The sequence below is a fragment of the Eumetopias jubatus genome, unplaced genomic scaffold, assembly GCF_037043125.1.
Source record: "Eumetopias jubatus isolate StellerSeaLion01/CBP00866 unplaced genomic scaffold, mEumJub1_p1.0 scaffold_16, whole genome shotgun sequence".
NCBI lineage: Eukaryota > Metazoa > Chordata > Mammalia > Carnivora > Otariidae > Eumetopias > Eumetopias jubatus.
In genome coordinates this window covers 83,316,084-83,341,909 of record NW_028274822.1, presented here as the reverse complement: position 1 = coordinate 83,341,909, position 25,826 = coordinate 83,316,084, and the positions used below count along the sequence as shown (strand labels likewise).

General features: G+C 54.2%; 1 protein-coding gene across 4 annotated transcripts; it reads right to left on the bottom strand.

Moving 5' to 3' along the window:
* Positions 1–95: 95 nt before the first annotated feature.
* On the bottom strand, positions 96–25,314 carry SLC8B1 (solute carrier family 8 member B1). 4 transcript variants are annotated; one of them, XM_028116728.2, is made up of 17 exons: positions 25,260–25,314; positions 23,558–23,705; positions 22,145–22,382; positions 16,630–16,782; positions 16,464–16,516; positions 16,276–16,333; positions 16,021–16,126; positions 15,768–15,935; positions 14,753–14,860; positions 13,622–13,675; positions 13,238–13,368; positions 11,006–11,147; positions 7,441–7,562; positions 5,720–5,873; positions 4,919–4,999; positions 3,446–3,513; positions 96–1,262 (listed from the first exon to the last, which is right to left on the bottom strand). In XM_028116728.2, exons 3-17 carry the CDS (start codon positions 22,253–22,255, stop codon positions 1,065–1,067), a joined length of 1,707 nt encoding a protein of 568 aa, XP_027972529.2. In that variant the 5' UTR covers positions 22,256–22,382; positions 23,558–23,705; positions 25,260–25,314; the 3' UTR covers positions 96–1,064. The 4 variants fall into 4 exon arrangements, with proteins under 4 accessions (XP_027972529.2, XP_027972530.2, XP_027972528.2 ...); XM_028116729.2 differs by lacking the exon at positions 25,260–25,314 and adding an exon at positions 24,078–24,258 and having other exon boundaries at positions 14,753–14,792; positions 16,021–16,125; XM_028116727.2 differs by lacking the exon at positions 25,260–25,314 and adding an exon at positions 24,078–24,257.
* Positions 25,315–25,826: the final 512 nt, after the last annotated feature.

The window sequence follows — 25,826 nt, the reverse complement described above, 5'->3', positions numbered from 1 at the left end:
TTCCTGACCCCACCTCAGGCCCAAGCCTTTGGCCTTGGACCCAGCCCCTCCTCACCTGGCCCAGGTAAGGAAGAAATGGTAGAAGATGGGTGTGCTGCTTTCAGTACACGTGAAATATTTAATCATTTTTTTCACTGGGGGAAAAAATAAGTTGAATTGCTTTTCTGCAGCTGCTGACAGAAGGCAGTTGGGCAAACTGAACGGTTGCTCCTTGAAAAGGCAGGTCCGTAGCTGACAGCAGGAAGGCACTGGGGAGCACTCTCTCCGTCCTCCCTAGAGCTTCCGGGCGTTGGAAACCCGGCCCTGGGTTCCCCCTGAGGGAGGACGGGGCACAGTCCAACTGATGCCTGTTTCACAGCTGGGGAAACCCGAGGTTCAGGGCACAGGGGAGTCAGCCAACAGCCAGCAGACAGTTCGAGAGGTAGAGGCCGGAGCTGTGCCGTCCAATATGGTGGCCATAATGGGGCCAGTGCCATACGCTGCTCTTTTGGAGCCACTGAATAATACATATAATATAGGGCCTGTTTCTTTTGGCTTTTATTAACGTGGCGACTAGAAATTTCAAAATTCGGCATGTGTCTCACGTTTCATTTCTGTCGGACGGGACAGCTCTAGGACGCAGCCCGGGATGGCCGGACGCCCACCATGTTCTGCCCGCCATCTGAGTCGCCCTGACACCCTAAGCCTGGGGTTGACAGCAGTCTGAGTGAGCACTCAGGAGAAGATGCAGGAAGGCAGCAGGGCATGACTACAGGCCCTAGAACACTCTGTTGGTCTTTCGACACCGGCCGGAAGGCACTCAGCCTCTGAGAGGCTCCACGGATAATCCAGGGAAGTCTACCTTCTGTCTGCAGCTCTGTGCACAGCACAGCCGGGTCTCCGATTTCCCAGAAACAAGGCCTAGCTGTTCTCCCTGCACAGGTGGCAGCCAGGAACCTCCAGCAGAGGCAGCGGTCCCTGCCGCCCCCAGCCACCCCCTTCACAGCCACCCAGGCCAGACGTCCATCTCGCCGCCTGCAGTGACACCTCCTGGCCACCAGGCGGCCCCGGACACGTGGCGTCATTCACGCACTTTTCAAGTGAATCACCCCAAATTCCGTCAGCAGGGCCACCACGAGGAAGTTCACATAGAAGAGGAGCAGGCAGAAGCCGTAGACTTTGTTCAGCTGGAAGCACTGCAGTGGGACCGAGACCAGGGAGCAGACGAGGCTGAGGCCCAGGGCGCCCGCCAAGACCCACACCAACAGTCCATCTGGCTCCAGCTGTGGGGGCAGTGGGGGGGGGAGGGGGGAGAGGCCCGGTCACTGCAGCCACCAGTCACCCGCCCCTCGCTAGGGGCCAGGGCAGGACTTCTGGCCCCCTTGGCCACACCCCACCGTGAAGTTTCCTCCTTTGAGCACCCTAACTTGGGGTCATTTGTCGTGGCAGCCCTAGGACACTAATACAGGAGGTTACATACACACGTTACATGCAGATGCTGAAAACTTCTCAAGCCAGCCATACAGAAGAGTAAAAAGAAGTGAAATTGTCCTCTCCCCACCTCCCTTCCTTCCAGACTTAACGTTTGTCTAACCGCACACTGGGCAGTGTGCTGGGTGTGTTACCCACACCATCTAGCGTCTCATCTTCCCATCCGCCTGCGAGGGGAGCGCCATTACCCCCAGTGCACAGACGAGCAAACTAATGAGGGAGGGACAGAGCCCACATCGACGTCCAAGCTCTCAAGGATACCTTATCCTTCTTCCCCACACAGTGACGTATCTGCACGCGCACACACACACACACACACACACACACACACACACACACACACACACACACACCAGACCTGCACAGCAATTCTGAAACCAGAAATGGAATTGTGCAGTACGTAGCGTTTGAGAGCAACCTGTGTTTTCCACCCCACACAACCCACGGCCATCCTTCCCTGATGACCTTCCCTGATGCCCTGTGTCTTAATTTACAGCGGGAGCATTTCGTAAACTCAGTACAAAGGCAGCGGAATGCAGACACACATGCATGCATGCATGCACGCATGCTCCACAAAGAGCAAGAGAAAGTTAGAAAAAGAGCCAACCCTAAAGCCTCATTATCTGCAACTGCCTGGGAACTGATAATGAAAGCAACCTATGAAACCCATGAACAAAATTTGCAAATGGTGTTTACCTTTTAGAAAAGCAAACTTTCCTGGGTGCCTGGGTGGCTCAGTCGGTGAAGCACCCGACTCTTGACTCTGGACTTCAGGTCAGGTCAAGATCTCAGGGTTGTGAGATCGAGCCCCTGCTTAAGATCCTCTCTCTCCCTCTCCTTTTGCCCCTCCCCCCTCAAAAAAAAAAAAAAGGATCGTCTATTTAAAGAAAAGCAAAGCAAACTTTCCAAGCAGTAAGTAGCTATTTGCTTGTGGGCGTGGCCACTGCCAAAGGCTGGCCCCATGCCAGCTAATTATAAGCCAGCCACAAGTCCCACCATCGTCACCACTGTCACCATCGAGAGCTGAGAGAGAGTGGGTGACTGTTCCCATTAATACCGCCATCTTTCGGCCTCACAGGACCCCAAGTGCTCTTCCAAGTGGGGGAGGGAGCCTGCAAACCATCCCCCGAGGCCATGCCCCCCCTTCCCCATCCCCATCATAATCCTTCTCTTGTTTGGTCTCTGAATTCAGGTCCTTCAAAATAGAGATGCCCGATGCGCACCGCAGTGCAGTATTTGAGACTAGCAAAAGTTCCCCTAGGAATCCTGATTTCTTCTCTAGAAAATTTGGAGTATTTGGCCACGTGAGGCCCACCTGAGTCACCTACACGTTTCGGTTACCTTCCCGGCCCCGGCAAGTGTTGGGGTTTTCAACCTCTGTTAGAACAGGCTTTCTCAAGCGACCTACCTTCATCAGTCCCCAGGGAGCTTATTTTAAAATGCAGGTTTCCAGGTCCCACCCCTGCAATGCCTGGGAACGGAGGTCTCACGCACCCCCAGGAAATTCTTAGGCATCCTGGAAACGTGAGAACCTCCACTTGAGGTGTCTCAGAACCTTCTCCAAATCTGCCAGGCTCCCGCCTGCAGGGGCTTAGTCCCCCATCCTGGTCTACCCAGGAAGCTTGGGGGGTGACCATCAACCCCACTTCACAGGCAAGGAGACTGAGGCTCAGAGATGTCCTAACTCACCCACAGTCACACAGCAAGAGGCTTAAGTGATGGGGGACCATTACCTAAAGCCAGGGCCTTCCTGCCCCTTCCCTGAAGTGACATCCTAGTTACTCTATGAACTTGTTAGGAACACGTTTTTTCAACCCTCTACTCAAGATATTTTTAAAATGTTCTACAAATCAGGCTTGTCACAAATTCAGACAACGCCCCTCCCCAGCAAGCATGCGCCGCTGAGATGTGAGCGCTCTCCCACCGGGGGGACCGCCTGAGAAGGGGCCGCGTACAGAAGTGTCTGGCCGCTCACCTTCACCTCCGCCACGTGGCTCCTGGAGATCTGAAGCAGGCAGCCCAGCCCCACTCCCACCAGCAGATCTGTGGCCCAGCTCAGGAAGTTTGCTGGAACAATGCCGCTCCCCACCCCAACTGCATGCCCGTCACCTTTCCTATGGTCTCTGCACCCCCACCCCCAAAACATCCTCTCTGAGGGGACCCTACCCAGTGTTAGCCCTTTTAGGAAGGTGAGTGTCTAGTGTGCATTCTGCACCCGATCTGTAGGCAAGGAATGAGGGGAGAGAAGTGCTTGGTACACGGCTAAGCACTTGACTTCCCTGTGGCTGGGCGAGGTGACCACCCACCATCCCCTGGGGGGCTGGTGACGGAGCACAGGTCAAAGCCATCTCTAGGTGTTGTTCAGGGGACCCTGCTCCAGGCAAGGCTCTTTCCTTCCCACCCCAGCCTGAGGGATCAGGGGAGGCCACAGCCCAAAAGCCGGGAGCAGGTCTCAGTGGGTGCAAAGGGCCCCAGAAAGCCCTGTCCAGCTGGGGAGTGACACACAGCAGGCACGCCTCCCGGGCCCCGCCCATCCTGGCTGTGCTGTGCAGCCACCTCCGGCACTGGGCTCGGCCCGCGGGCCCTTTTGTGGTGGAGCCTGGGGACAGCTGCCCTCCAAGTGCTTGCAAATAATACGACTTTATTTCACAACCAACAGCATCTCCCCGTTGGTTGGGCACACAGCCTGTGCCAGGCGCTGCCCTGGGTGCTGTGCCCCATCTCAACCCATTCTGAATGCGCAGAGATGGCCGAGGTGCAGACAGTAAGATGTGTGCAAAGCCCCGAGGTCCCATAGCAGGCACGTGGTGGCGCTGGAACTGGGAGCCAGGACCAGCTACTTTCGAAGCCCTTTCTTCTCCCAGCCCCAGGCTGCTTGCTTGTTACAAGTTACAACCTGCAGCCCCATCTGGCCCACTGTCCGCTTTTATAAATAAAGTTTTATTGGAACAGAGCCACGCCCATTCATTTCTGTAGTGCCTATGGCTGGTCTCACACTATGACAGCAGAGTCAGGTAGTTGCCAAAGAGGTTGGTAAGGCCCACAAAGGCTAAAATATTTACTCTCTGGCCCTTTCAGAAAAAGCTCGCCAACCCCTAACATCTTTGGACCATGACATCTGTAAGCAAGAGGAAGAAAATCTTCCATAGGGCACAGGAAAGCTCAGCATGGGGGCGTCTACCGCCACCGCCCTAACAGTAATATCTGCCATCCACTGAGTGCTTGCCACGTGCCACGCATTTCTGTCACCTCATTCAGTCCTCACAACGACCCACCTGAGGTTGGTCCTCTCAACATCCCCATTTTGCAGATGAGGAAGCTGAGGTCCCAGCAGCTGTGTCTCCTGCCCCAGGTGTTCCAGAAAGGGCCAGTCCCAGGAGTGGGGCATGGAGCACACCCATGGCCCTCGGAGCCCGTGCCACGGGGAAGGCAGTCCCACAAAGGATACTCAAGATGATGCCGCCGAAACAGGCCGAGAACGCCATCCGTGGGTAGCCCTGGCGGGCCAGTGTGAAATCTGAGAAGGCATCTGCATGGAAACAAGAGACCGCCTTGAATGGTGAGTGGCTCCCCCTGGTCCTCTTTGGTCATTCACTCCTTATTGCTAACCACAGTCATTCAGTCAACAAACACCAAGGAATGCCCATCTGGGCCTTGCACTAGCTAGCTGGGCATCCCACGCCCATGACACATCCCATGACACAATTCCCTCCTTGATTCTTTCTACCCCATTCTTTCCCACCCATGGGCAACTCTGGGGATGTGACATACCATTACTGCTAGCACGCACAGCACCTTTATGCAAATTCGGAAAAGGTGCCCAAAAGGTGAGTGGAAGGAGAGCTAGATTGCAGCCCCCCTGACTCCTTGTCTGGATGTTTTTGTGCAGTGCACAACTTAGCCAACCCTACTTGGCAGCTATAGTTACAGAAGGGTATACGTATGCATGTGTGAATGCCTGCATATGTCACACAACCATGTACACATTCAGCATGGTTGGCTGCAATGGGCTCCATGTCCTGCCTGAACTCTGGGGAGCAGAGAGTGGGGAAGAGGCTGGGGCTTCTCTAGTCTCCTGGCCCAGGTACGATCCAGGCCACCTTATCCGGATGCCCAGTGATGGTCATTCCAAAACAAGAGTGGGCCTGAGCACATGCTGAGGGCAGGTGCCCTAGATGCCCCTGCTCACGTGCACTCTGGCAGTGACGTGGCTGCACTCATCCCGGAACCCCAGCCGACCCCGAGTCACCTCCAATGCTATTCCCCCAGGCCAGCAGCGTGAGCCCCAGGACAGTGTTGCTCAGCCGGAAGACCACTCCCAGGGACCGCAAGATGTTCACCACCTCCGTGGCCGCTGCGTTGATCCACAGGGCACTGGTCAGGAAGCCCAGGAAAGCAAAGAGCTGGGGAGGGAATGGGTGTTGATGGGACCAAGGCCAGTCCCCAACAGGGATACGGTCCCCAACGGGGCCATGGTCTCAGTTCCTCATCTGCAAAATGGGATGATCACAATACCCACCCCGGAGACTGTCATGAGCATAAATGAGTTAATAGATGCAGAGCAGTTAGTGCTTGGCACATAGCAAGTTCTCCCTAGTATTACTCTTTTGTCAGGAAAGAGTTCAAGAAGCTTCCTTCAGCTTCCAGGCTCAGGACCAAATGCTGTCCCATGATTCCAGAAAAAAGAAACTCCATGCCCATTAGCAGTGACTCCCCATCCCATGCAGCCTTCCTCCAGCCCCGGGCCTCCACTACTCTGCTTCTTGTCTGTATGGATTTGCCTGTTCGAGACACATCGTTACAGAGCCTCACACCACACGTGGTCCTTCACAACTGATCTCTCTCGCTCGGTGCTGTGTCTTCGAAGGACATCCACGTAGGAGTATGTGAGGTACTTCAAAACCCAGTAGAAACACTGGCTGAACACTATTTCTCTAAGTCATCAATTGGTTGAAAATTCGACCTGCTTTGGATTGACACACTCAAGTGTTTCTCAAAATAAAAGCTGTATTTTTTTATAAATAGTAAAAAAAAAAAATAAACTTTTAAGTGCACTTTGAAAAGTACATTCTGAACAAACTGCCTAAAAATTCCTCAGCGTGCTGCAGGGTGGAGAGAATGGGAAAAAAAAAACAAACAAACCCACATACATCAGACAATTCCATCCCTGGAACGTGGCTGGGAGACACGCAGGTGCTTCCCCGAGAGTGAGCAGGAGAGAGTCTGGTAATTGCTCAAAAAGTGAAACATAACGTCTGCCCCTGCAGCTTCACCCAGGAATGCACCCAAAAGAAATGAAAGCCTATTTCCAGACCCACGTGTTCACACAAACATCATAGCTGCGTTCCTTGTTAACATCCCCAAAGTAGGGACAACCCGTGCCCGCCGGTGATGAACAGATAAACAAAACGTGCTGTATCCATACCATGGATGTTCAGCCATCCCTAATCCCCGGCTGATGCATGGAACGACCTTGAAAACATGATGCAAACTTGCAAAAGACCACATATCGTAGGATCCCATTTCCGTGAGAAGTCCAAAACTTAGGCAACTCCACAGGCACAGGACGCAGACTGGTGGGGGCCGGGGGCTGGGGGGGGGGTGCGGAGAAGGGAGGGAAGGAAGAAGACTGCTCCTGGGTGTAGGCCTTGAAATGCTGATAGGGGTACAACTCCGTGAGTATAATAAAAACCACCGAATCCCACGCTTTAAATGGGCGAATTGTATGGTATGGGAATTACATCTCAATAAAATAAAGCTGTTACCAAAACAAACAAACGAACAAAAGCCCCAAAAAACAAAAGCAGAAAAACCTCAAAAAGGAACACAACTATCATCCAAAGTGGCTTTAAAGACCTGTCATTACAGAAAGTGATTCCTGGCCTATCTGCCCCAGGGGCACGAGCAGGACACCCTCCTGGGAGATTCCAGTGTCCCCTTGCCCCACCTGGGAGTGCTGGGGATTCTTACCCAGTGAAGCCTGGGGGGCTCGCTGTTGGATGTGGCAAAAAAGGTCACTGCAGCCACGGCTGTCCCTGCAATCACCACGATGACCCAGACGGGAACGAGGCCACCTATGTCATAGACGCCATCTGTGGAGGGGCAAGAAAGGGGCGTGGGACTCTCCACAGCTTCAGCTCGACCCCTGCTCCTGGAGGGCACAGCCCTTCCCCAGAATGAGTGGGAGGGCCTGGGGGAGGGACCCAGGGATAAAACTCACTTACACTCGATTGTTTGGACATACAATGTCCCCAGCACCGTCCCAGACACTTCAGGGGCACAGAGAAATTAAAGACAGAGCCCTCACCCTCAAGCTAGCCACATTGGAAAGAAGGCAGACAATGTGACAGACAGGCTCTCCCCAGCCTTCTGCTAGGAGACCAGGATGGGAACGGCTGTCCTCGCCCATGCCCATGGCAGACATCACTAATCAACCATCATGCTGATGCTTCTTCCAACTGAGCTTCAAGGCAGCACCCTCCAGCCAGGCATTGCCAATGGATGGGCATCACTCCACTAAATGAGCTGTACAGTCGAACCCAACCCTTACCCACTGGTCCTGGAGCCTAGCACCTGCCCTCTTGATAAGTCCACTCCACAAACCAACCCATTCGAAGTTATGAAAGTTCCAGGGGGCGCCTGGGTGGCTCCGTTGGTTAAGCATCCAACTCTTGATTTCAGCTCAGGTCATGATCTCACGGTCATGGGATCAAGTCCTGCGTGGGGCTCCCTGCTCAGCGGGGAGTCTGAGATTCTCTGGCTCCCTCTCCGTCTACCCCTCACTCCCCCCACCCCCACTCTCTCTCTCTAAAATAATAAATAGGGACGCCTGGGCAGCTCAGTTGTTAAGCGTCTGCCTTCGGCTCAGGTCATGATCCCAGGGTCCTGGGATCGAGCCCCGCGTCGGGCTCCCTGCTCCACGGGAAGCCTGCTTCTCCCTCTCACACTCCCTCTGCTTGTGTTTCCTTTCTCACTGTGTCTCTCCCTGTCAAATAAATAAATAAAATCTTTAAAAAATAAAAAAATAATAAAATAAAATAATAAATAAATAAATCTCTTTTTTTTTAGATTTTATTTATTTATTTGACATAGAGAGAGAACACAAGCAGGGTGAGCGGCAGGCAAGGGAGAGGGAGAAGTAGGCTCCCTGCTGAGCAGGGAGCCTGATGCGGGGCTCGATCCCAGGACCCTAGGACCATGACCCGAGCCGAAGGCAGATGCTTACCTGACTGAGCCACCCAGGCGCCCCTAAATAAATAAATCTTTAAAAAAAAAGTTATGAAAGTTCCAGGGGCTTCACATCAAAACATGAAAAGAGGGAAACCCTACAGGCAGACGGCACACTCTAGAATTTTCCACACACAACCCTTTCCACCACCAGGGAGTCAGTACTGGTCTCAAAGGCAACGGATGGTTTGGCTGCCCAGACACCTGCATCAAGACTTTCCTCTTGTTCTTCTTCAGTCTAGCTCATTGGCTCTCCAATGTCAGTTGGCATTTAAGAATTACACAAGGGAGCTGATACACAAAATCGTGTGCACAATACACTGTGCGTGAATCTCAGGAGGTAATTTTGACTGAACTTGGTTCTCACCGGTAGCTCCACCTTTGGAACCTGACACCTGAACGAGGGGGGACCCTTTCTCTGTGTTTGCCAGGTCTGTTCTGGGGGAATTTTAGGAGGTGGCTGGGGTGTGGGGTGGTCGGGAAGGGCTTCTTTGAGTGCTGAGGATGTATGATGAGGCATAAGCGGACAGGGGGTACAAGGGCCACAGGGGGAGAGGGGAGAGCTGGGTGGGAAGGAACCAAGCAGGTGGATGCCAGCAAGAGCAGAAGAGACCAGGGAACGCGGCTGCCTTACGGATGGCCAGGGTGGTATGGACTTGGACCAACAGGTACTGGGGAGCCATGGAGGTCTTTGAGTGGAGGAGTGACCACAACATAGGAAAGGCAGCACTTTAGTAAGATGGCTCTGGGGTTGTCTGAGAGGGAGGAGGCTGGGAGGCTCTACTGGCAGACAAGACACCCCCTCCCACAGGGAGCCAAGTCCAGGGCTCAGCCCGGAAGGGGGTCATAAATGCTTTCGCCTGAACCAGTATTTCCCCAGTGTGGACCTGCTATCACCGGATAGTGCTGGTATGTGGACAAGACACTACCATGCCAGAGTCACATCTCAGGTGAGCGATTTCTCCTCCGGAGAGAGTCTCCATGGTGTGAATAGTTTGGTAACGTCTCTAACCCCTGCTACACGCCCTATGGAACAGAGCCTCTAGGCTCAGAGGCTTTATGTTTATTGTCTTTCTCTTTGCAGTTACCTTGAACTTACTGGCAGTGAAGCCAGTTTCCTATCGGTGCAGGTGATATTGTTTCCTTTTCAATAACTTTAAATTTAAAAACAGCTGATTCAGGCGCCTGGGTGGCTCAGTTGGTTAAGCGACTGCCTTCGGCTCAGGTCATGATCCTGGGGTCCCGGGATCGAGTCCCACATCGGGCTCCCTGCTCAGCAGGGAGTCTGCTTCTCCCTCTGACCCTCTTCCCTCTCGTGCTTTCTATCTCTCATTCTCTCTCTCTCTCTCAAATAAATAAATAAAATCTTTAAAAAAAAATAAAAACAGCTGATTCAAGAGAAAGGTCAAATTGCATAGTATACAATGGGAGAAAAATCAAGAAGCTGGCTCGTGAATGACTGATGCTTGGGGTCCACTCTTTTAAGAAGCCCCAGAGATGAAAGCGAGTCCCTGGCAGTGCCCTGGCCCGGGAGGCTCAACAGGGAACAGAAGACTGACGAACCAGACAGCTGGTACCCCTAAAGGCCGCCCTTCTCAGCTCTGGGGTCACACCGAGCCCTGGTAGGCTCTTGCACAGTGTCGCCCCCCCCCGGCCCCATAAATCCGGGAGGGGACCCACAGGGAATTTGCTGACCCTGTTAGAGCAAAAAAATGCCTCGCCCAGCCATGCATTTGCCCCCAGCGCCCTACCTCCTCCGCCTCCAGGTGATGCCCAGGGGACAGAGAGGCATGGGCAGCAAGAGATACTAAAGGCGGACAACAGGAAGAAATGCCTGGGCATTTCTGGAGCCAGAGCAGGTCAGAAAGGGCAAGGACAGCCTGGAGCGGACAGAGAAAACTCCAATTCCCCAGCCGGGTCCCCCAAGAGGCAAGGGAGGGGAGGGGACTGTCCTGCTGCGTGCCACGGGCACCCCCCACCGGGGAAACGCCCTTCTCAGCGCCAGCCAGTTCTGCCTTCCGGAGCGCTGGACCTGGATTCTCATGTGAAATCTCCAAATGTTTTAATGCAGGCAAATGAGCAAAGGGCTGGACCTGGTCCGAGGGCCACCAGTTTGCAGCCACCATCTGCGGCCGGCAGTACTGCACCAGCTGAGTGTGGGACGCTGGTGTCCCTTTACTGTGTGCTGGATGCCTGGGATTCCGATGCCAGGGCCCCCGTGGTGCGATTGAGAAGAAAACTCTGGAATGTCGGGGGGAGGGGGGGACAGGGAAGGGAGGTGGGCTGGCCTGGGGGAGGGGACACTCACAGGCCCCTGACTGCAGGGTCAGGATCAAGACCAGCGGGCTGATGACCAGGTGCAGGCAGTTGAGAGGCCGTTTCCAGTTCCCGTCCTCCTTGTCGGGGTCCACGACGGGGACGGTGAGCAGCATCAGGAACTCCACGGGCAGCTGCCAAGGGTGCCAAGGCAGGAGGGTGTCACCAGGGAGGCCTGCGTCTGGGCTGGCCGCACCCTGGGCAAGGTTACGCCAGAACGCGGCCATCGTGGCCGAGGCCCGGCAGGCCCAGTGTCCACAGCGGTCTCCTGCAGCTACTGGCGCACCAGCCCAAACCAAGCGCCTTTGGGTAACACAGGTCCTTCCCCTTTATGGCTCTGGGGCACGGGGTCCCAAAGCTGAGGTATCGGCAGGGCCACGTGCATCCCTCGGCTTGTGGCCCCCGGTCACTCCCTGCTGTGCTTCTGTGATCACATCTCCTCAGACTCTGCCCACCCCCCAACCCCAGACCCCCTCACATTCCCTATAAGGACCCTCGTGATGACATCAGGCCCACCTGGATAACCCAGGAGACTCTCTACCTCTCCAGACCCTTCATCACACCTGCAATCCCTTTTGCCAGGAAGGTAACAAGAGTCACATTTCCGGGGATCGGGACCTGGACATCTTTGGGGGGCCGTGACTCAGCTGACCGTGGCACCTCATCCACTAATCCTAACCACGGCCCCATGCGTAGGAACTATTCTTTTTCTCACCTTCGGGAAAAAGAGACTGAGGTTCAGAGAGGTTAAGGAAGTTCTCCAAATTCTCCAAAGACGCACAGAAGGGTGTGTGACCTGGGATCCAGGGCCAGCTCCAACGGACTCCACACCTTGCGCTTTCAGTCAATAACTAAATTAATAATCACATGTACGGAGTGCTCACGACATGCAAACCGCAGAGACATCACAGATTTGGTTCCAAACCACCTCAGTAAAGTGCATGTCGCAATAAAGCGAGTCAAAAGAATTTTTTGGTTTCCCAGTGGATAGAAAAGTTATGTTTACACTACACTGTCTGTTAAGAGTGCTGGAGCATGGTATCTCAAAAAATGTACTACCTTAATTAAAAAATACTTCATGGGCGCCTGGGTGGCTCAGTTGGTTAAATGACTGCCTTTGGCTCAGGTCATGATCCCAGGGTCCTGGGATCGAGCCCCGCATCAGACTACCTGCTCGACGGGGGGCCTGTTCTTCCCTCTCCCACTGCTTGTGCTATCCTGCTTTCTCTCTGCCAAGTAAATAAATAAAATCTTTAAAAAAAATACTTCATTGCTAAAAAATGCTAACCAGCCCCTGAGCTCCCAACAAGCTGTAATCACTGCTCCCAGATCACCACGATCCATGGAGTAGTGGTGCAAAGTTTGAAATGTTGCAAGAAATTCCAGCATGGGACACAGGGACACGAAATCGGCAAATGCTTTTGGAAAAGACCTGCTAAGCGCAGGGGTTGCCACAGACCTGCAGTTTGTAAGAGACTCAGCGTCTGCGAGGCTTGGTAAAGCCAAGTGCAATGAAATGAAGCACATGCCCGTTTGGCACCGTACTCAGCCCTTCACGGAGTAGTTTTTACGAAACTGTCCCAATTTAATAAACTATGATAGGCCTGATACCGTTCATAATTCTTCAATCCCTTCCTGGAACAGAATTAAATGCCCATGTCCTTTGTCAAGTGATTAGAGGCTGCAGAATACACTTTCCTGCCCCACTGATGTTGAACGTGGCCACAGGACAAGCTTCGGCCAATGGGTGCTTGGTGAATGTGATAGGAGTAGAGGCTTAAAACAACGTGCAAAGTTTGTCTTGGCCTCTTGTGCCAAGACAAGAGCATACCCCCCAAGTACCCAGTGGCCCCCAGATCTAATCCTCAGGAGACTTTAGCCCAGGGAAACAACAAATGGTCAGAACAACCGGATCTTGTCCTCATTCGAGCTCCCCTTGACCACTCCCTCATCTGAGCCCCAGAGCCCCCCTCACCAAGTCAGGAGGGGCTCCCTCCCATCTCTCTCTGTCCCAGATGCAATCCTTCCTCCGTGGGGGGGGCAGGTCAGGCCATCAGCCAGACTCTATGACTCGGTTTCCCCATCAAGTCCCACGTAATCTATTCTGAGAGGGTCTCAGCAAGACCCCAGCCCCTCCTCTCTCATTGAGCTGGAGAAGGTTGACTGGACACTGTCCTGTGTTGTCACGGAGCTGGGAGCCTGGCTCCAGGGTCCCCCCTCCTACCTTGACCACCTTGAGGGCCCTCCAACACACTGACTTGCTCCTCCACTTCCTGTAATCCAGGGGGTTGAGGGCCCGGGCCAGGATCTGAACTGTGGTCTCCTGGTAGAAGAGCAGCGGGCGGTACTCTTCGCCTGGGTGTACGAGGCAGGAAGGGGCAGGTATCTGTGGCTGGCTCAGCCCTCAGAAGACCCTCTCCACTCCCCCTGGTCCTCCCAACCCTCAGGAAGAAGGACAAGCCCAGGGCCTGGCTCAGCCGTCATGCAGTGAGAGGTGGGGCTGTTTCGGAGCCTCCTTCCTGGGGCCTTGATGGCCCCATCTCCCCACCTCTGTCACCCCCAGCCCTGCCCTGGTACCCCACCCCCGCTGGGCAGAGTCCGGACTCACTGTAGTCATAGCTGTTGGAAGACACGGGCTCCTCTTCAGAATCTGAGAGCATTTCTGTAGGAGAGAGGGGTGTTTCACACGAGCCAGCTAGGGAGCCCAGACCACCCCCCGCTCCCCCGGCACTGTTCCAGAGTAGGACACCTCCGGGACAGGGCCATTTCCAGGGTACAGGTGTCTAGGCCATCTGGACCTTGGATTTCTCAGCATTCTTACCGAGTGAGAAAGTCTAACTCAAAAAAAATCTTCAAATATAATGACGTAGCTATAAAGTCAAATTTAATAAGGGCGTTTGAAGACGTAACTCAAACATTTGCTGACTTCGATTTTGTACTTTTCAGAATTTGGAACCCATCATATTTTTCTTTTTCAGTCTGACCCTTTTTTTGGAAGTCCTCAGGAATGCTACAGCCTGAGCCCAGTAAAGGGGGGCCTAAAAGGAAAATGGTCTTCCTCATTGCTAGCCCTCGTCCTGCTACATGTGCCCTTCGGCTCCCCTCCAGGCCTCAGCCCCCCTTTTCCTCCAGCCTGATGTGGCTATGATGGGTCTAGAAGACAGCACAAGGGTGATGTGTGCTGAACTCTGAAGGCTCAGTTGACAGAGAGGGAGGAGAGGAGAAATCATGGCAGACTTCCTGTAGGGCGAGTCACCGGCACCTGTGTGTTGTTCATGGGGATGGGTATGTGTATATGTACGTACGTGTGTTGTGTATGTATTTGTGTATGTGTATATTTGTACGACTGTGTGTTGTGCAGGTGTTGTGTGCACACGTGGATTTGTGTATGTATGTGTGTTTGTGTGTGCACATATTGGTGTATAGGGAAGCATCTGGGTTCGAAGCCGAGGGCAGTGGGGAGCATTACTGGAGGTAAGCAGTGACAGCCCTGAGACAGATGTTGCCCTGGAGAGAGCACAGAGGAGGAAGAGCCCGTGAAACCGGACAAGCAGCTGATGAGGCCTCTCACCGGCACAGCCGAAGTGTGCACGTGGGACCTTGGCACAGAACAAGTGGGAAAAGTACGAAGAAGAGATGGACGGTGACGTTGGCCTCCAGAGATGTAAGGCAGTCGTGAAGGGTGCAGAGGGTGCGAGGCCCCGCTGGCCTCGCTTGGGAGCTCAATTCAGACCCTTACCTGGAGTGCCTGGCATAGAGTAGACCAGGGATCTCTTCCGCTGCCATCGGTAGATCCAGGTGCAGAGAACCACGGTGACCACATAGAACACATACAAACCTAGGTAAGCTGCAGACAAGGGCACAGGCCATCACCAAGTGGCATCCTGGCCATAGCCCCAGAAAGTGCTGCTCGTTCTCCTGCTGGTGCCTGCTGGTGGTGGTCTGCGTTAGCCTAGCCCAGTAGCAGTAGGGAAATGGCCATTTCCTAGAGCCCCCACCGCACCACCCTGCTTTCCCTTGGCCCATCTTCCCTTCCTGCCCTCCACAATCGGGCAATCAAAGAGGTAACGCCTGGCACAGACAGTGGCCTCCAGGACCCGATTCAAGTGCGAAGGGCTGGTGTCCTGCTCTGCGCCCTGGGAAGCTGAGCCCCGCAGACTGCAGCCCCCGAGCTCTGGCGGCACTGGGTTTGGTGAAAAGGGGCCTGAAGACAAATCAGAAGGCAGCAAGACAGAGTCTGTGGTGCTTTTCCAGACCCCCTCCCTGGTGTGGTGCCCTGTTTCTGGCAGGACCTGTGACCCTCTGGGACTGTTGCCTGTGCTTGGTGGCACCTGGTCCAGGCCTCCAGTCCTCGCTGGGGTCCAGCCCCATCCCCTTGCCTCTCAGGGGCTCCTGCGGTTGCTGATCCCTGGATGTCTCTGCATCTCAGTGTCCCTTGTGGGTTTCCAGAACCCTCTGTGAACTGTGCCTCCGTCCACGTCCCTTGAACCACGAGTGGGGTGTGTGTGCCGCAGGGACGCTGGGGGCCACACTCAGCAACCTGGCTATACTGCTTGTTAAAATGGGACACTGAGAAAATCCAGAAATCCAGAACATCCCCCCAGGCTCCCCCCCCTTGCCCCCTTTGGTTATCTGAACCACAGGTTCCCTTTTTTGGCTCAAGCCAGCTTGAGGAGGGTTTCCTTCCTCAAAAGTGGGGCCACCTACTTGTGTCCCCTGGTGCCTCCCACCCGCCCAGCCCCGCGGCTGCTCACCCAGGGCCCATGCCAGTGTGACCCTGCCAAGGTAGAGTGCGGTGAAGGCCAGGTACACGGCCACCATGTAGAAAACAATGTCTCTGAGAAAGGGCCTGGAGGCAGCCGTGAAGGGGCGCAAGATGGCGATGCCACCGGCCACCGCGGTGGTAACCAGCACACCTGCACCTGGAGGAGAAGACGCAGAGCTCAGCCCGCCCTGCACCGCCCCCCGCCGCCCCCCCCCCCCCCGGCTGCCCCGGGCTGCTCTTACCAAACAGTGCCCCGAAGGCCAGGCCGGCTGTGCGCGGATCCGAGAAAGCCACCAGGGCGCTGAAGATATCGGGTGCGCCATTCCCGAAGGCCAGGAAGGTGACACCATGGGGGGGGAGCACGTCAAGGGGACACAGAGCAGGGGCCCTAGCCTGTCCAGACCTGTCCCAGGGCCGTGAGCCGCCACGTGGTCTCCCAGCCTCCCCTCTAACCCCCCTCCCACCCTCCGGGGTGCAGGCCCTGGACAAAAGGATACTGCCACGTTGTGGGAGAGCTTGAGCACGGTGGAAATGGCTGACAAGTTAGGGCAGAAACTAGGGAGGAAAAGCAAACAGGGTGTCCTTCACGCCATCCTCTCTCCAAACACGGGGTCACCCCAATGTCAACCTCCCAGGGACTCCATTCCCATCTATAAGCTGGATGGGAGCCCAAGGCCACACTCACAACTTCGCCGCTGTGACTCCCAGAATCAGAAACAGGTAGAGTAGCCAGAAAGCCTGGGAGAGGGGTGCGGGGCGGGGGGGGAGGGAAGGGAGCGTCAAGTCCAGCCTGGGCCACCAGCCCCGCTCACCAACGCCCCCCTGCCCCCCACCCTGGGGCAGGGCCTCACATAGAGGGTGATGGCCAGAGGGAGGAGGTTAGGGGGGAAGTGGCAGAAGATGCCCTCGAGGTAGTTCAGGTAACCCCCTTGGCTGTGGCAGTCAGGGGTGGTCCGGATGAAGTCACAGCGGTCAGAGACGTTCAGGCCACACACCTCACGACACTGCAGGAAGGGAGGGAGGGGGGCGTCAGGGGTCGACACCCTGAGGGCAGCTGGACCAGGACCATCTAAGTGGCTGAAGATGCCCTCCCTCAGCCCAACCCCTAAGCCCCTCACACCCTCCAAGTGCCAACCCCAAGCTTTACTCTTCTTTTTTTTTTTTTTTAAAGATTTTATTTATTTATTCATGAGAGACAGAGGAGGGGAGAGAGAGAGAGGGAGAAGCAGAGGGAGAAGCAGGCTCCCAAGGAGCAGGGAGCCCGATGCGGGACTCGATCCCAGGACCCTGGGATCATGACCTGAGCCGAAGGCAGACGCTCAACCATCTGAGCCACCCAGGCGCCCCCAAGCTTTACTCTTCTTGAATAGACTTGTTTACACGAGTAATTCATGAATTTGCTTCTCTTCCCTACCTTCCACAATCCCACCTTTCTCCGAAGTGCCCCCCACGATCAGTTTCCAGAGTCCCCTTACGGGCATAATGACCTTGTATGTCCATCCTCTTCTACAGCTACTTTCGTTTTACGGAAACAGATCCATCTTAAATCTCTTGTTTCTATAATTTGCTTTTACCACTTCACGTATATGCCACCTATTAATATACTGGTACACAGAATGATGAAGGTGATCAAAGTGAAAGCACGCTGAGTAATTTCCATATGCCGGGCACAGGGCTAGGAGCTTAAAACGTATCTCAATTAATCTGTCCCACAGTCTTGCAAGGAAGACCCTATTATCATGCCCCATATACAGATAAGGAGACTAAAGCAGTGTCCTGGGGTCCACTCAGTGGTAGACAGGGTTGGAATTGAGGTTCTAGAACCTTGTCTTTAGCCATCACACTCCCTGTGGACTCCCTGTAGAGTCTGTAACATGAGTGTAGTATTTCATGCTCTGAATGATATGGGGGGGGGGTGGCAGGTGGTGGTAATATTTCCCCACTGGCAGGCAAATGGCTGTGTCTGATTTTTCAGTATAGCCAGCAATAAACATCCTTGCACATGACTCTCTGAGTACATATGAGAATATTTTGAAAGAGAGAATTCTAGAAGTAAAAGTGCTGAGTCAGAGTGCGTCCTAGTCTGGGTCCCTCCAGAAGCAACGCGGAGACACGGATTTATGAGTGAATAAGTACGTATTTGGGAAGTGTATAGAATGTAACCACCACAATGGGGAAGCAGGAGAAGGAAGGAAAAGAAACCAGCGCGGCTGGGCTGGGACTGCCCACCTTGGGCTAGTAATCCCAGGAGCAAGGGAGCTGCGGTATTTACACACCAACTCCAATCGGCCATCAGGTGAGGATGCCGGGGGTGGGGGTGGGGGGGTTGTAGGCAAGTGCTTCCTGCCCACTGTGCTTATGGGGAAAAAGATGCCGGCCACTAGAAGAAGTCAACAGAAGCCCACCAAAGTGGTAGTGTGCAAAGGATATGGTCAGCGCCCTGACAGCGCCCCTTACAGAGGGACAAATATCTTAGACATTCTATGGGTTTTGCCAAAATATGCTCCTCCAAGCTTTACTTATACACATGGGCACCAGCACCGGCAAATGGGATTCCCCACCTGCACCTGCCACCAAGTCTTTTCCAGGCTGATGTGGTAGGAATCTTCTTGCTGTTCAATTCCAAGTCCCTGATTACTTCTCAGTGCCCTTCTCAAGGCCATTTGTATTCCTTCTTTGAACTGCCAGTTTTTTTCAGTTGCAATGTTTGCTTCTTCTTATTGACTTGTAGAAGCTCTCTATGTAATGGATATTTGTCCTTTGTCATGTCATGCATTTGCTCAGTCATTGTCCTCCGCTTGGAATGTCCCTCCTCCTTCTCAAACTTTCTGTTAAAAGCTTTGTAAATACCCACTCCCACCCATTAGGATAGCAACTATACAAAGCAAACAAAGCCAGAAACTAGCAAGTATGGGGCTGGGATGGGGAGGATTCGGAGCCCTCGTGCACTGTTGGTGGGAATGTGAAATGGTGCAGAGCCTTGCAAAACAGCGTGGTAGTTCCGGAAAAATCAAAAAGAGAGTTAGTCACCAGGACAGGGATGTAACGCACTGCATGGTGACCAGGGAGCGCTGCTGTCTGGCAAGTATGAAAGCCGTTAGAACATCACGAGGGAAAAAAACATTTTTCCTTTCTTTTTAAAAATCTATCCAAGAGGAGAGATGTTAACTAGGCTTATTGTCATCATTTCACAATGGATGTACGTTAAGACGTTATGCCGTACACCTTACACTTAGCGCAGCGCTGGACATCAACTCTATCTCAATAAAAGTGGAAAAACATAGAATCACCCTATGATCCGGTAAATCCGCTTCTGGGTTTATACCAAAAAGAACGGAAAGCCAGGTCGCAGAGAGAAGACGTGCACACCCATGTTCACGGCGGCACTATTCACGACAGTCAGAAGGGCTAGAAGCAACTCAAGTGTCCCTGACGGATGCATGGATGAACCAGAGGTGGCAGATCCATACCGCAGACCAACATTCAGCCTTCGGAGGGAAGGGAGTTCTGACACACACTACACCATGGGAGAACCTTCTGGGGTGCCATAACGGAGAGCATCATGCTCGGCAGTCAGCGAGTCACCAAAAGACAAACACCCACTAACCCTACTTACAGGAGGTACCTGGACTAGTCAAATCCACAGAGGAGACAGAAAGCAGAAAGCAGCGGCTCAGGGAGGAGGAGATGGGGAGTTCTTCTTTATTGGGGACGGGGTCTCAGTTTTGCCAGGTGGGAAAGTTCTGGAGGTGGATGGTGGTGACAGCTATGACAGCACGAACATGCTAAGGCACCGAACGGCACACTGAGAAATGGTTCACAGTGGGAGAATTCTAGGTTATGTTGTTGAATTTTAGGTTATGTATATTTCACCCTAATTTCAAAGAAACAACTTTGTCAGATTGCGGCTCCACGATCCTTCAGCCCTCTCTGAACTCCCACCAACACCAGGCGGCAGGTGAGATTTCTGGATTCTGAGCCCCCTGGCCATTGTCCCGACCCTGCTCACTGGCTCTCTGCAGATGCAACATGGAGCCCGCTGTACTTAAGGCACCTGCCATCCCTTCCACCCAATACCCCACTCCTTCTTTGTCCCTGTGAATCCACCACATTCATAGTTCCCCAGATGCTTCCTTCAGGAAGGGTTCCCTAACAGCCTCCAGCCTAAGGCGGATCCCCCAGTTATAAACTCTCATCACTCCAGGTCCTCTCCTTCCAAGCACTTACGTGTTTTGAAATCCCCAGTTATTTGTAGGATCACAGACTTGTTCCGTGTCTACCTCTCCCACCAAAGTCTTGCACGGTGCCTGGCACACAGTAGGTCCTCATAACTGTTTTGCCACACACTGTGCCGGACACCATCCTCACTCAGTCTTCATGACAGACCCAGGAGGTTGGTACGATTCTTTCCACTTAACAGATTAGAAAACTGAGGCATAGAGAGGCAAAGTGACTTCCCCAAGGGCACACAGCCCACCCTTGCTAGGTGGTTTCGGACTCTGCTCTGCCTGAAAGTTACCAGCTGAAGCTCCTGGGGAAACAGCCCAACTGGGCAAGGGTAGTCCCTTGTTCTGCCTGCCCTCCCTCCCTCCTCACCGTCCTCAGGGTCAGCCAGGGAGGATGCAGGGAGACGCTCCCACCCCAGCTTGTCTCCATTCCCTGGCAGCAGAGTGAGCCAGCAAATCAGGTCCCCCAAATCTGCCTCCAGCCCCCGAATCAGCCCCCATCCCAAGGGGGTCATGCCCTCCCCCAAAGCCCACCAGCACCTGCCCCCAGCTCTCTGCCCTGGGGTGGCATAGTTATAGTGGCCCTGCTCTGAGTCTGGGGTGGATGACTTTTCACCTCCTCCCCATTCCTTTCTCATCCTCTTTCCTGAGTCACTTGGCCCTCTCCTGGCTCTGGCCAGCTTCTCCTCCCTAAACCTTAGCACCCCTATCTATAGCGCCGAGACGTTTATACCCATCTCGGGAGGTTTAGGGGAGAATCTGTTGAGCTTGACACAGGGCTGGCCTGAGTGCTCAGTAACTCAGAGATTATCTGGCACAAGCCACAGATTACCGAGATTTTCCTACCCCCAGGGAGCATGCCCCTCCTTGGACGGGCAGCAGTGAATTTTATAACCACAGTAACCATAAACCACTTTCCCTTCTGTAAAATGGGTGTAATTACCCATTCAGCCTCAGAAGATGGGCATGAAGGTACTCTGCAGCCCCACAAAGTTGGCGTGGGCACTAAACACTCTCAGCCCTTCAGTTCAAGAGGGAGGAGTTTGTTATTCCATTCTCCTGGGAATGGGGAAGGGCGAGAACTCCAGCCTCCTGCAGGTGGGACTCCAGAGGGTCACTGTGAGCAGTCCCCTGCCTTCAGTCTTTAACTTGGGATGCACTGTCACCTCTCCTCTGCTTACAGACATCAGGATGGCATGCTTCAAGTTCCCGCAGCCTGTCTTAATGGCCTACGGGAAGAAGACTTCTTGCCTCTCACCAAAGTGTCCCCATTTCTCCTCCCTCCAAACATCCAAATCAACAGCACCACTATTCCCCCGGAAATCCCCTTTCTTCCACCACTATGCCCTTCCTTCTAATCCATCAGTACATCCCGCTCATTGTGCCCCCAACATTTATCTCAAACCCCTCCATTCCTTTCCTATCCTCCACAACCACCACCACTCACCTGGATAGCTATAAAAGCCCCCCACGGATCTCCCTGCTGCCGCCCTCACTCTTCTCAATCCATTCTCCCCAGGGAAGCCAGAGAGCTCCTTTGAAGACATAAATCAGACTTGGACATCCCTCTGCCTGAAACTCTCCATGGGCTCCCAACTACTGTAAACAAATATCATCTCCTAGCCTCAGCCTATAAGGCCTTTTGTAATCTGGCCACCACTACCTCTCCATCCTCATCTCTTAATATTCTCCCCCTCACTCACCCTGGTCCAGCCATTCTGGCCCCCTCACTGCTCCAGGAACATACTAAGCTTGTTGTTGCCTCAGGGCCTTTGTGCTTGCTGTTCTCTGCCTGGAATGTTCTTTTCCCAGATTTTTCCAGATGCCTTTATAAGTGACTTACTTTTTCCATTCAGGGCTTGGCTCAGAGGTCACTTCCTCACAGAAGCCCACTCTGAAGTATTTGGAAATACACCCTCCCCATCACCTGAAGAGGTTATTTGCAAAACACTTAACATCTTACCACCTGAAATTTACATGTTTGCTCCATGATCTGTCCTCCCAGAAGACTGTTAGCGCCCCGAGGGCAGGAATTTTTGTCTATATTGTTCCCTGGTATACCCCAGGGTTCAGCTCAGTGCCTGGCACATAGTAGATGCTCAGTAAATATTTGTGGATTAGATGAATGCCAGCTTCCTACCTGGATGCTCCCGTCTTCCATGGGGGTCTGGTTCACACCTAAGGCTGAAAACTGGGGGCCAGTGTGGGCCCCTGTAAATGGGCCCCTGGCCCCGGACACCGTCTCCACCATCAGCAGCTCCACACGGAACCAACTCAGCACTGGGTGCAGATACAGCTGACCCCGCGGAGCCTGGCCCTCACTCTCTGCTCCCCCTTCGGCACTGTTTCACTTCCAAACAGCTGGTCACTCCAGTGGCCTGCAGAGAGTGAGGTGAGAAGGAGGGACAGTGTCACCAAAGAGCCTAGGCCCCAGCAGGAAGGGACTGAAAACTTTTTCAGTTGAGGAACTGCCCTCCCTGCTAACCCCACCAAAGGAAAACAAATGTAGAAACTCATTCTGGATGGAGGCTCTTTGGTGGGCCCCAGGGTCCCCGCTCATTCAGCATGCAGGTTAGTTATGCCCTTCTTCCTAGGTACCCCCGATAGTGTCTCCATGGAGATGCAGGCCTCTCCCACCCACACCCAGCCCCTAGCCCGAGACTGGAATTATCAGGGCTGGAAGGAGGCATCCCAGGACTCCAGAGGAGATTTCAGCTGGGGGCGGGGGGGGGGGGGGGCCCAGCTGGGGAAAATCAATACAGAAGGGGGCAGTGGGGGGGACTTGGCAAGCCCTCAGAACAACAAAAACATACTTCTGGGAGTGGACGTGGCCTTTGGGCCACCAATTTGAGACAACTAAGCAATGCTGTTCTATGTCTTCCAGTGAGCTAAGCACTTACCACAGATGACCTCATTTAATTCCCGCAACTGGCCAAGGGGAGGTACTTTTAATATTTCCATTTTACAGATGAGCAAACCTGGGCACAGAGCCAGGTCTGTGTCCTCACTCAGCCACTGTGCCTCACCTCTCTCCTCCAGTCCTCAGGACAACCATGGAGATGTCATTGTCCCTGCCTGTCTTACAGAGGCGGGAGCTGGGCTCAGAGCAGTTCCCTAACCAGCCCGAAGTCACAAGGCAAGGTCACAAAGCCAACCACAGCTTCTCCGATGGGGAAATCAAGGCCCAGAGGGAAGTGAATTGCTCAAAATCACACAGCATGTTAGCAGCAGAGCTGAGCTGGATTCTAGCATCTGCCTTTTACCTCAACACCAGAGCAAACCCAGCTTCAATCCTTCCAAAGAAATCAAACTGGGAAAAAAACCCAAGTCTTTGGCACACCAATTTCCTTCTTTTGGCTCTGCGCCCGTTGTAGATGAGCATGTTTTGTTTTTGCCATCAACAGAAACAAAGTCCAGAAAACGTTACTTTTTTTTGTAATTCTTTGCATAGATATTTCTCAATGACCTGACAGGGCAGGAGTGGGGAGGAGGCTCCAGAGGAGAGAAGGGGAAAGGGGTGCAGAAAAGGCCTGTCCCAGCTCCCTTTTCTCACCTGTTAACTTTCCCCTCTCCTGTTGTTTCCTGGAACTTGGCACGGATTTGGAACCAGGCACTCCAGCTTTCCAATTCAGTCACAGCCACTTAGGAGCTGTGCGGCCTCGGGGAGGTCACTCCACCTCTCCGAGCTTCTGATTCCGCATCTGCAAAATGGAGACAAATGCTGGCCCACTGGGGCATACAATAAGAGCTCAATAAATGCCTGCATCTCTGGTGTGCCTCCTCTCTATTGGCTGCCTGTTTCTTGTAGTCATTCACAAGGGAGCCTTTATTGAGCACCTTCTGGGCGCCTGTCTGGAGCCCTACGCGCAGAAGACTCGCAGTCCTGATAGGAAGCGGCGGGTATAGGAAGTTGGGGCTGCAACCCCATCTGCGGCTGCACTTTCTAGGTACGACACCCCGGGGAACGGGAAACGTCAACGTGCTGTTTCCCAATCCTTGACGGATGTTGAGAAGTTGAAGTCCGGGTGCCCGCCCTCAGGCGGCGCCGGGGCGGACGAGGAGGCTCCCCTTACCTCCAGCCGGGCCTCGGACCCGCCAACTCCGAATCTCGACCCCGCCGGGCCTAGCGGCCTTCCCGGTCCCCCGCCGCCAGCCCGTACTGCCCGAACTTCCCCCCAGCCCGCCACCGCCGATCCGGGGGCCCAGCGGGTGGCAGAGTCCAGGGCACTTCGCAGGCTCTGCCCGGGCGGGTCCCGGTCAGGCCCAGCCCTCGCTGGCCCCGCCCAGTGACACGCCCCTGAGGTTGGGCCCGCCCCCACCCTTAAAGGCACAGGCTCCCGCAAGGTCCCGGGACTGTCCCCTTTCTTTTTCAGTCCGGTGCCTGTCGGTCGGCTTGTGCCGCTAAAGCGGAAGCTGAGATAAAACCTGACGGGTAAAGACAGCAGGAGGCCGGAGAGGGGGCAGTTAGGGGATGAAACTAGGGGTTTTATTTCCAGATGCTTCTGGGAATCAGCGGTGATAAGGGGCGCTTGAGAAGGTCCCAGGAGGGGCAGGTCCCGCCTCACCCACAGATATTCCGGCCGTCCTGCCTGAAATGCCTCTGTTTGCGAGATCTCCTGATTAGGGTCAGCACTCCCCCTCGTAGCATCGCTTTTATTATTTTTTTATAAGTAAGATTTTATTTATTTATTTATTTATTTGAGAAAGAGAGAGAGAGAAACAGCATGAGAGGGGAGAGGGCCAGAGGGAGAAGCAGGGTCCCCGCTGAGCCGGGAGCCTGATGTGGGACTCGATCCCAGGACTCCGGGATCATGACCTGAGCCGAAGGCAGTCGCTTAACCAACTGAGCCACCCAGGCGCCCAGGATCGCTTTTTTGTAAAAGAAAAATATGGCAAATAGACAAGACAGGAGAGTCGGTGCTGCATTCATACCCCTCCTCAATTCCCAGCCTCTGGAGAGGTTCGGGTCCCCGCCGTCTTTCCAGTCAGTACCAGTACCAGGGGCGGTGGTGGCAGGGGCGGTGGGCGGGAACTGGGGCAGACGTCCCCTCCGGGGCAGCCCCGCAGCCCGCCCCCGCTCCTGCAAATGCACCTCCGACGCCTCCGCCCGGCGGCCCCACTCCCCGCGGACGTTCGGGGCCCCTCACCGTCCAGCCCTCGCGCCCCTTTCTGACTTCGTCTGGTATACCCGCCGCCACCCTCTCCCGCCCTGGCCCGGGAAGGGCTTCCCATTCCCCGAACACCCTGCTACTTACACATGGCCCACAGCTGTGCTCCTTCTGTGGTCCCTGCCCAGGATGCCACACTTCCCTTTTCCACCCCACAAACCCTTGCTCATGCGCCTGGCCCAGCTCAAAGGCCTGTCCTCCACCCTCCCCCGCCAACCTCCACGGCCTTCTCCCCAACCTCCATCGCCCCCACCCTCCCGGGTTCCTTACCTTCAAAGAGAGCATTCCTCTGGCTCCCCACTCTGAGTCGGATGACACTGGTCCAGAGCATGTTATATTTGGAATCTCAGGGCGTCTGGTTTCTGTGCAAACTTTGGTAAACACACTCTTTGAGCCTCACTTTCTTTCACTGAAAAATGGGGATGATAATAGTACTTACCACATGGGGTCCTTGCAAGATGAAATCCAACACTGTGTGTAAAGCCCTGGGCCCCATGCCTGGAGGCTAAGTACTCCCTCCATAGAAGAATTATTCCATGAATCCTGCAATATAGGGACTGACATGCCTGATCCCCCATCAGCTGGGAGCCCATGAGAGCAGGGGGAAGGCCAAGCTCACCTGCATGCAAGCACAGGCAGCCAGCACAGGGCTCC